This window comes from Vicia villosa, linkage group LG7 (genome assembly GCF_029867415.1).
Source record: "Vicia villosa cultivar HV-30 ecotype Madison, WI linkage group LG7, Vvil1.0, whole genome shotgun sequence".
Classification (NCBI taxonomy): Eukaryota; Viridiplantae; Streptophyta; class Magnoliopsida; order Fabales; family Fabaceae; genus Vicia; species Vicia villosa.
The window spans coordinates 63,505,820-63,517,710 of record NC_081186.1 but is presented as its reverse complement, the minus strand read 5'-3'; the positions used below and the strand labels follow the sequence as shown (position 1 = coordinate 63,517,710).

General features: G+C 34.8%; 1 protein-coding gene across 1 annotated transcript; it reads right to left on the bottom strand.

Moving 5' to 3' along the window:
- Window positions 1-1,237: 1,237 nt before the first annotated feature.
- On the bottom strand, window positions 1,238-1,954 carry LOC131619202 (protein FAR-RED IMPAIRED RESPONSE 1-like). The gene has a single exon (XM_058890325.1). The coding sequence runs from the start codon at window positions 1,952-1,954 to the stop codon at window positions 1,238-1,240; it is 717 nt and encodes a 238-aa protein (XP_058746308.1).
- Between the last annotated feature and the right edge of the window lie 9,937 nt (window positions 1,955-11,891).

Here is an 11,891-nt window from a genome sequence, read left to right as displayed (position 1 = left end):
CCGAGCAAACCGAGATTTAGATGGGCGGTGATGAGCTAAGGTTTTTTGACCGACGGATTCTTGCGGGTGGAGGTTTCCGGCCCGAAACCGCCTGTTGTCCACCCCTAACTCTACAATCCATTATTTACTTCATTTTATTATTTTTATATGCTTGGGAATTTGAGCCACATTCACAAGTGAAGTACAAGGATACGGTGTAACACATATGGTGTTATAAATTAAGTGTCAATATAGCAAAGCTCTTTATTTAATGAATTAATAGTAAATCATTTTTGTTCTTTTTTTAATTATATATTAAAAGAGGAATGCTATAAAATATAAATAGTGGCTTACCCACTCTTCTTTAACCACTCGCGAGATTCTTTTCATACACCTAAGTTGTCACTTTTTTGTTTTTTTCCTAGAATCCCACATTGCAGCTTGCATAATCCTTTTATAGATTTATATTTATGATATTATTTAATTAGTTTTTTTAGTATAAGACAAAACAATTATTTTTTCTTTTCTTAATTGAATGTACATAATATATCTATTACTATGAACTCACTTAGTAAGAATAGAATTATGGTATCATATTCAATATTTTATTTTCTATCTTCAACAAGGTCTTAAAAACTTATGAAATTAATTAAGTTTCACCAAGACAAACAACTAATACAAAAATAATTACCAACTTAGAACATAACAATAAAATCTTATGAAATTAATTAAGTTTCACCAAGACAAACTACTGATACAAAAATAAATATCAACTTAGGATTGAACAGTAAAAACTTATAAAATTAATTAAGTTTCATCAAGACAGACAAATAATACAAAAACAAGCTACCAAATTAACCAAATGTCAATCTAATTTATATAACTCTAATTTTTTGCTTGAAATTGAAAAGCTGGGAAGAGAAGATTAATTGGTCACTCCAATGTAGCTACATATTACTCCAAATTGTTGTTGGTGCAGCCACCACTTTCAAATAACCACATCAAGTGCAGACTTCATTTATTAACAAGTGGACTGCTTGCTTCTTTTTCAACAAGTCCAGGCTTCATTTTTACATTAAAAAAAAAAAGAGATAATAATTAGAAATTATGTTAAATAGAGATGAAAGAAATCACAAAAAATTAATAAAGTCTAACCTTTTTCATTCTTTTTCAACAAGCCCAGGCTTCATTTTTACATAAAAAAAAAAGATAATAATTAGAAATTATGTTAAATAGAGATGAAAGAAATCACAAAAAATTAATAAAGTCTAACCTTTTTCATTCTACCAGTACATATTTTCTTATGAACTTTCTCAATGCCACTATTTATTCTTCTCGGAGCCCCTTTTGTTTTTGACACGTTTGGATCAAGTAGTTTCTTCTCGAGTAATTTGTTCTTCCCTACATTTTCTTTGCTATTTTTCATCGATTGATTAATGATTGCACATTGTTTCAAGGCATTTTCAAGTGAACGATATGCAAAGTTAAAAATCTCATTACTCAATGATCCTTCCTCCAACAATTGGAAAGCCTTTTGATATAAAAGATCATATCTATCCTTATTGGAACAAGTATCTTCATTCATTTTTCTTTTGTGTAGACTTCTAATATCCTTTGTCCATCTTCGTAATATATAGTGTGATGGGACACTAAAGACACCATTAGATTGGAGGACCATTAACGAGTGTCTACAAAGATATCCACTATACTCAAACAAGTGACATACACAAGAAATTTCCACTTTCGTTGCATTCCACTCTACAACAAATTCTTCATTTTTCTCAAAGTCAAATATTGTAAGAGAGTTGAGTTGGTTATCTACCTTATTCATTAGATGACATCCGGATAATCCCATGACTTCAACTTGGAATTTTTTGAATACTTCATGTGTATAAATATTTGACATTTGCTTCTCAAAAGGTGATGGAGTTTTAAGAGCAGGTTGCTTGTGCCATGTATTAAAATCAACTTGCATTTCCGCTTCTTCTCTATCTTGCAAAGCAACTTTATATTTTTCAACAAATTCCGTCAAAGTTGTTTTCTTGCTTACATATTTTTCAAAAAAAGAGTTGATGCTCTCTGATCTTTGAGTTGTTGACAACCCACCAAAAAAATATATCTTTCATGTAAACAGGAACCCAATGTTCACGTTCTTCATATAAAGATGGAATATCCGTCGACAAATCCAGTGAGGCAAGTATTCACGCATTTTCGTATTCCTCTTCTTCTCTTTTGTGAGCCTGGCCACGCTTCAAGGTTGTTCTCGGATCCGTCGACAAATCCGGTGAGACAAGTATTCACGCGTTTTTGTATTCCTCTTCTTCTCTTATGCTTGATTCTTGGTTGTTGAATCATAGTTGTGTTATCGTTGATGATTGATGCTCAGTTCTTGCTACCAAATGCTTTCAAAGTGAAGAGTTTTTCATCTCGCACACAAGGTGTTTGAATCATAGTTGTGTTATGGTGAATTGTCAATTAAATCTTTGATGGTTGTGAGGTTGTTGAAATTAAGAAGTTTATGTGAAGATGTATGGAGAAGAAAAAAAGGTGAAAGCTCTTGAAATTGATGGATGAACAAGAAGATCAAATCATTGATGCTCTTCGTCCCGACCTTGCTAAACCGCCACTTGAAACGGTCGTCTACGAGGTAACATATTAAAACCAAATTATATGATATGCATTAACTGATTTCATATTTTTTATTGCAATTTGTATGCTACAATGCCGCTACTATAAAATATAATCCTTTCTAATGGAATACTCAGTCTGATGTGATTTGTGTTATGTTCTGCAGTATAATGTTCGATCTGAATCTATGATGAGAAAGCTTCATTCCGTCGCCTACTTCCTAAAAACATATGCCTTGTTGTAGTAGAACAATGTGTTTAACTTCCTAATGTTCTGCAGTTGTCTAACTTTCCTAATGTTTTTTCCTATTACGTCTATTATCGTCTTATTAACGACTTTAAGTTCAATTCTTTGAATTAATTACTTTAAGTATCTGTGTAAGTTTTTATGAGTGGAAAAAAGATGGTTCAAAGAAACAGCCTTATTACATTCACTTCAAAGATGGACGACCTCTTGTTTTTGCTGCTCTTTATCACTCATGGCAAAATTTTGTAGGTAAGAATTTCTACATAATGTTGGAAATTGATATTTTTCAGCATGAAAGATCATGCTAATAACTATCTGCGTACAATTGTTAATTTTAATGCATGTATTATAACTGCAGGTGAAATACTATACACATTTACTATTGTTACGACCTCTTCTACTTCAACTTTTCAGTGGCTTCATGGTGAGTCATGCAGTCTATGTTGACATGCCAAGATAGTTTCAGGTTCATAATATTGACTCTAAAAAAATTATTATGTCAAATACTGTTTTGGTAGAAAATTATGAAACCAACGACGGAGTCAGTGAAAATTTGTTGATTTTAATGGACTGGATTGATTTCTCTCTCTATGTTTTAATTAAATTAAATATTAAGGATCATAGAAAGATCCAATCATGTCCATTAAAATCAACAAAATCGAAATTTAATGATCGTGATTCATTGTTCTCATTTCTCATAATTACCAAGTGTTCTCACTTGAGTCGTCCCCTATAGGGCATATCATATGAGAATGCCATATTTATATGAGAATGTGAGAATGAATCTGAACCATTGGATTTTAAAATAAATGGTGGAGATTATGAGTGAATCATTTTTTTCTCTCTCCTACATTTTGAAATAAATGAAGTAGGAGAGAGAAAAAAAGATTCACCCATAATCTCCATCATTTATTTTTAAATCCAATGGTTCAGATTCATTCTCACATTCTCATATAAATATGGCATTCTCATATGATATGCCCTCATATATATATATATATATATATATATATATATATATATATATATGGTCTAGTTTGTAACTTATGATAAATATTGGCATCTAGTTAGTAATATAAGTTATGGTTTAAATATTAATATTTATTTGTTACATATGACTTGTGTAATATATCACTCATAATCAATCATAGCTGTTAAAATTGTATATTATTAAATCAATGGTAATTTTTGAAACTCATCATGATAGACCAATAAATTTGGTTTACCATGTTAACCTTCAGCATTTTCATTTCCCCTCATGTTTCCCACTTCTCCGTTCATTCATGAATCATATCCAATTTATTATCATTTATTATTATTATTATTATTATTATTATTATTATTATTATAATATTATTTTATTGTATTTTTATAAGGTAGTTTAGTCTTTTCTAGCTTTTAGTATTTATACTCTGGTGTAACTCTTTAGTTTTGTTCATTCTATTGTAACCCTAAATTAAAAGGTTTTTCTCACTCTCTATGTTTGTATACGTTTACTATTGTTAACATGGTATCAAAGAGCTCGGTTTGATTTCGGATCTGCGGTAAAGTGGCTACATATTTTTTACGCTGTTGATTTATTGAAGTGTTGACGGTACTGTTTGGAATAAATCTTAGGATCGTTGGCTTTACGGTGTTGATTTATTGAAGTGTTAACGGATACTGTTTGGAATAAATCTTACAATCGTTGGCTTTATGGTGTTAGGCCAAATTTCACTAGTGGTTTGGTAATGTTTATTTGCTTTCTCATATTGTTCCTATAAAATATGCTTGACGTCATCATTTATGTTGTTTCTCTAGTTACTGATACTTGTTTCCATAAAGGCTTGATTGATAAAAAAAATTGATAGTTTGGAGAAGAGTATCTTTGGATATATTGACGTGACGTGACAGTGTTTCTTTTGGGACCAATTTTAGTTGATATTTTTTTTAATTGTGGTGTTTTGGTTATCTCATAATTAATTACAATGAGTAATGTTAAAGATGATTCTCTTCAGTTTGTCAGTGTCCAACTCGATGGAGAAAATTATCCTTATTGGAGTTACGTAATAAAAAAAATTTGAAAGAAAAAAGGATGTGGAGGTATGTTAATGGAACCTCTAGTAAACCTACAGATAAAAAAGATGAAGAAAAATATGCAAAAGAGTTGGAAACATGGGATGTTAGTAATTCTAAGACCCTTACTTGGATCAATAATTCTGTTTCTCAGTCAATAGGTGTGCAACTGGCAAAATATCATACTGCTAAGAAAGTTTGGGACCATTTGAAACGTTTGTATGCTCAATTTAATTTTGACATTAGAGCTCTGAAACAGAATAATATGACTATTTAGGAACTCTATTCAGCTATGAGTAATTTGTGGGATCAATTTGGCTCTCATGGAATCAACTTAATTGAAAGTTGTCAAAGCGTACACTGATCAAACAAAAGAGCAGCGTTTGGTTCAATTTTTGATGGCGCTTAGGGATGATTTTGAGGGACTTCGTGAGGGTATTTTGCATCATAACCCTCTTCCCAATGTTGATTCGGTTTTTAATAAATTGTTGGCAGAAGAAATTAGACTCAAGTCCCACTTCAGTTTGATTCCAAATAAAGGAGTTCTTACTATCCTCCGTCTATTTTTGTTGCTCCAGTTCACAGAGGAAAATCTCAAGGTAGGGTTGGGTTAGGTAGTGATGAATGTTCTTTTTTAAGGAGAAAGGTCATTGGAAAGCACAATGCCCCAGATTGTTGAAAGGTGTAACACCCCGAATTTAATTAATTATTTAATTAAATTATTAAGGATTTATTCATTGGAATTAGTTGAAGTCGAGGTTTATCGGTATTATTCTAAAGGCGTAATTGGATTAATATGTTGATTTGAGCAGTTAAGTTATAGTCAGATTAACTAGTCGGATTAGTCAGAGAAGTACAATTGCGAGTTAGTATTGTTAAAGTTATGGATCGATGGTAGATGTGGAATATTGTTGGAAAATAATATTCGGTTATGTTGTGTGGCTATTTATTTACGTGTATTATTCAGATTAATTGAGTAATTAAAGAGATGTTATGAATTGGGCCTATATAGAATATGAGGTTGGATTGTGGGTTAAGCCCAATTAAGAAAATAAGGATAGTATGAGAGTTAGGGTTTTAGAGACATAACTCTCATTTGGGGAAAGAAGAGAAAGAAGAGAAAGAGGGGAAGGAAGAGGAAAAGCTATGGCATGAAGAGGAAGAGCTCCATTGAAGGAAGTGAAGCTTTTGCTAAGGTAAGGGTGGGGTTCTTACTCTCTAAGGGTTGGCATGATGATATTTATGGTGGGTTAGATTTGTTAGAACAAGATTTGTTCTGATCAATTATCTTAGTTTTGATGATAACAATAATATGAATTTTGCTTAAGATAATATGGTACTCTAATCCAATGCAATTTCCTTTTCAGGAAATATATAAAGAGTATGCATAATTCAGCGCTCAGAAGCTTTGTCTCAAATGGTTCAGCATGCAACATCAGAACATGGTCTGGCAAGACATCAGAAGATGGTCGAAGCAGAATCAGAACATGGATCTATGGAAGCATCAGAAGAACATGAGATCAGAAGCAAAGAAGTTCTGATGGTATCACGCTCAGAAGCACTTCAAGGTCAGAAGATCAGAAGATGCTATGCACCAAGCTGTTTGACTCTGATGATATTCAAACGTTGTATTCACAAACATCAGATCAGAAGAAAGTACAAGTGGCAGGCTACGCTGACTGACAAAAGGAACGTTAAAAGCTACTAAAGGCTACGTCAGTAGACACAGCGTGAACAAGGCTCGAGGTAGTTGACAAAAGCGTATAACATTAAATGCGATGCTGTACGGAACACGCAAAGCATTAAATGCACTCAACGGTCATCTTCTCAAACGCCTATATATATGAAGTTCTGATGAGAAGCAAGGTTAACGATTCTGCACCTAAACAACGCCTATCAACTTGCTGAAACTCTGTACAAATCAAAGCTCAGAATCTTCATCTTCATCAAAGCTCACTACATTGCTGCTGTAATATATTAGTGAGATTAAGCTTAAACGTTAAGAGAAATATCACAGTTTGTGATTATAGCTTTTAAGAAGCATTGTAATACTCTTAGAAAGATTACATTAAGTTGTAAGTAACTAGAGTGATCGTGTTGATCAGAATACTCTAGGAAGTCTTAGCTTGTGTCTAAGCAGTTGTAATTAGAGTGATCACGTGGTGGTCAGGATACTCTAAGAAAGTCTTAGCTTGTGTCTAAGCAGTTGTTCCTGGAGTGATCAGGTTGTGATCAGGATACTCTAGAAGACTTAGTTGCGGACTAAGTGGAAAACCATTGTAATCCGTGCGATTAGTGGATTAAATCCTCAGTTGAGGTAAATCATCTCTGCGGGGGTGGACTGGAGTAGTTTAGTTAACAACGAACCAGGATAAAAATAACTGTGCAATTTATTTTTATCTGTCAAGTTTTTAAAGCTACACTTATTCAAACCCCCCCTTTCTAAGTGTTTTTCTATCCTTCAATTGGTATCAGAGCGCCGGTTCTAAGGTGCAAGCACTTAACCGTGTTTAGAAAAGATTCAGGAAGAGAAAAACGCTTCAGTTAAAAGATGGCTGGTGAATCTCAAGCAAATCCAATTCCATCTACATCTGGCTCTGCTGAGCAACACAATGGAAACAATGGTTATACTAGACCACCAGTATTTGATGGTGAAAACTTTGAATACTGGAAAGATAAACTGGAAAGTTACTTTCTTGGTCTAGATGGTGATCTATGGGATCTTCTGATGGATGGTTACAAACATCCAGTAAATGCCAGAGGCGTAAAGCTGACAAGGCAAGAAATGAATGATGATCAGAAAAAGCTTTTCAGGAATCATCATAAATGCAGAACTGTTTTGTTGAATGCTATCTCTCATGCTGAGTATGAGAAGATATCTAACAGGGAAACGGCCTATGACATATATGAGTCCTTGAAAATGACTCATGAAGGAAATGCTCAAGTCAAGGAGACTAAAGCTCTAGCTTTAATCCAGAAGTATGAAGCCTTCAAGATGGAGGATGATGAAGACATTGAAAAGATGTTTTCAAGATTTCAAACTCTTACTGCTGGATTGAGAGTTCTTGACAAGGGATACACCAAGGCTGATCACGTAAAGAAGATCATCAGAAGCTTACCCAGAAGATGGGGTCCTATGGTGACTGCATTCAAGATTGCAAAGAATCTGAATGAAGTTTCTCTGGAAGAGCTCATCAGTGCCTTGAGAAGTCATGAAATAGAGCTGGACGCAAATGAGCCTCAAAAGAAAGGTAAGTCTATTGCATTAAAATCCAATATCAAGAAATGCACTAACGCTTTTCAGGCTAGAGAAGAAGATCCTGAAGAATCAGAATCTGAAGAAGAAGATGAACTGTCTTTGATCTCCAGAAGGCTAAATCAACTCTGGAAGACCAAGCAAAGGAAGTTCAGAGGCTTCAGAAGTTCAAAGAAATTTGAACGTGGAGAATCTTCTGATGACAGAAGATTTGACAAGAATAAGGTCATGTGCTATGAATGCAATGAGCCTGGACACTTCAAGAGTGAATGTCCAAATCTTCAGAAGGAACATCCCAAAAAGAAGTTTCATAAGAAGAAAGGTCTTATGGCAACCTGGGATGAATCAGAAGATGATTCAGACTCTGAAGATGAGCAGGCTAACTGTGCGCTGATGGCGACAGAAGATGACGGATCAGAATCTACATCAGAATCAGATTCTGAAGAGGTATTTTCTGAACTATCTAGAAAAGAGTTAGTTTCCAGTCTAACAGAACTTCTGGAACTCAAAGCCCATCTTAGTATCAAATACAAAAAGCTGAGAAAGCTATTTGAATTTGAAACTAAGAAGCTTGAGTTGGAAAATTCTGAATTAAAAGAAAAACTTTTAAAATTATCCAATAATGTTGGATCTCCTTCTGATTCAGAAAAATCCACTCCTAGTTTAAACCATATTCTGAAAGAATATGATTTAAGTTTCAGGAAGTTCTTATCTAGAAGTATTGGCAGAAGTCAGCTAGCTTCTATGATATATGCTATGTCTGGAAATAATAGAGTATGCATTGGTTATGAGGGTGAAACCCCATACAAACTTGAACCTGTTGATAAGATGAAAATCATATACAAGCCAATGTATGATGAGTTCAAGTATGGCCACTCACATGATATTAGGCACACATCACATGCACAGAAGTTTAACACTGTCACACACACTAAGAAGCATGTGACACAACCTAGGAAATATCATGAAACTCACATTAAGAATTATCATGCTATTTCTCCTATTGCTTACAATGTTAAACCCAAGTTCAAACAGAACTTGAAGAGAACTAACAAGAAAGGACCCAAGAAAATGTGGGTACCTAAGGATAAGATCATTCCTATTGCAGATATCCTTGGCTGCAAAAAGGACAAAGCACAACATGTCATGGTACCTGGACTCTGGATGCTCACGACACATGACAGGAAGAAGGTCTATGTTCCAAGACCTGGTGCTTAAGTCTGGAGGAGAAGTCAAGTTTGGAGGAGATCAGAAGGGCAAGATAATTGGCTCTGGAACTATAAAGTCTGGTAACTCTCCTTCCATTTCAAATGTACTTCTTGTAGAAGGTTTAACACATAACCTCTTATCTATCAGTCAATTGAGTGACAATGGTTATGATATAGTCTTTAATCAAAAGTCTTGCAAGGCTGTAAATCAGAAGGATGGCTCAATCCTATTTACTGGCAAGAGGAAGAACAACATTTATAAGACAGATCTGCAAGATCTTATGAGTCAGAAGGTGACTTGTCTTATGTCTGTTTCTGAAGAGCAGTGGGTCTGGCACAGAAGATTAGGTCATGCTAGTTTGAGAAAGATCTCTCAGATTAACAAACTGGATCTGGTCAGAGGACTCCCTAATCTGAAATTCAAATCAGATGCTCTTTGTGAAGCATGTCAGAAGGGCAAGTTCTCCAAACCTGCATTCAAGTCCAAGAATGTAGTTTCTACCTCAAGGCCATTAGAACTCTTGCACATTGATCTGTTTGGCCCTGTCAAAACAGCATCTGTCAGAGGGAAGAAATATGGATTAGTCATCGTTGATGATTATAGCCGCTGGACTTGGGTAAAATTCTTGAAACACAAGGATGAGACTCATTCAGTGTTCTTTGATTTCTGCATTCAGATTCAATCTGAAAAAGAGTGTAAAATCATAAAGGTTAGAAGTGATCATGGTGGTGAATTTGAGAATAGATCCTTTGAAGAATTCTTCAAAGAAAATGGTATTGCCCATGATTTCTCTTGTCCTAGAACTCCACAGCAAAATGGAGTTGTAGAACGAAAGAATAGGACTCTGCAAGAAATGGCCAGAACCATGATCAATGAAACCAATATGGCTAAGCATTTCTGGGCAGAAGCAATAAACACTGCATGCTATATTCAGAATAGAACCTCTATCAGACCTATTCTAAATAAGACTCCTTATGAATTGTGGAAGAATAGAAAGCCCAACATTTCATATTTCCATCCTTTTGGATGTGTATGCTTTATTCTGAACACTAAAGATCATCTTGGTAAGTTTGATTCCAAAGCACAAAAATGTTTCCTTCTTGGATATTCTGAACGCTCAAAAGGCTACAGAGTATACAATACTGAAACATTGATTGTAGAAGAATCAATCAATATCAGGTTTGATGATAAGCTTGGTTCTGAAAAACCAAAGCAGTTTGATAATTTTGCAGATTGTGATATTGATATATCAGAAGTTGCTGAGCCAAGAAGCAACGCATCAGAAGCAGAGCTTCTCAGAAGCAAAGAATCTGAAGATCAAGTATCAGCTTCTCTGAAGGATCTAAGCATTTCTGAAGAACCATCTGTCAGAAGATCATCCAGACTCATCTCTGGTCATTCAGAAGATGTCATTCTTGGAAAGAAGGATGACCCAATCAGAACAAGAGCATTCCTTAAGAACAATGCAGATTGTCAATTAGGTCTTGTATCTTTGATCGAGCCAACTTCTGTTGATCATGCTCTAGAAGATCCAGACTGGATAATTGCTATGCAAGAAGAACTGAATCAGTTTACAAGGAATGATGTTTGGGATCTTGTTCCTAGACCAGATGGATTCAATTTAATCGGTACAAAATGGATCTTCAGAAACAAGCCCAGAATGTGAAGATGAGAAGTTCTTATGTATGGGTATCTTCTGAAATAAAATTTGTTTCAAGAAGTTCTGATTGAAATCAATTAGAAATTTGTGATTCAGTTATTACTAACGTTTCATTGTCTAAGTTGATTCAGAATCTCTTTAAAAGCAAAACAGCTGTAACTGGCTATCCAGATGGTAAACACGTGTTCACTATTCCTGGACAAGCGTGCGTGCAGTTGAGGGGACGTCTACTTAGGTAACTGTGCAAATCACGTCTTTTGTCATTATTATCTCTCCTCACGTCACGTAACATTAAAATGCTTTTCATCATTTACTCTCTTTCAATTTTCTTTTTATATTCTTCAAACGTTTCTTTTCCCTCTTATATTTCTCTCACTTTGCATTCAGTTTCTTTTTCGTTCTCTCTCTTTGCATTCATATCATAAACCCTAGCAGTTTCCAATATCTGCAACTTCATCATGAATCCATCGTCAAGCTCTGGAAATCAAGATAATGATCGGAAACAAAAGAGAAAGGCAACTGCTGAACCAGAAACCAAACCAAAAAGAGTAAGGATCACTCCCTCTTCAAAGACCTCCACCACCTCTTCCTCCTCAATCATCCTCTCGGAACCACCTTCCTCACCATCTGATATCTCCTCTCCTTCAACCCATCCATCAGATATTTCTTCATCTCTCTCACACCCTTTTCCCACCAGAACACCTAATCCCTATAGTGTTGCTCTTCCTGACTCCAGGTTCACTATCAACCCTCCAACCCCTACCACTCAATCATATTTGGAGCTTTTACATGCTGACGTAAATGGCTGGTTGGAGATTCTGGGTGCTGCTCACCTTAATCATCTGGATGAGTATGCTA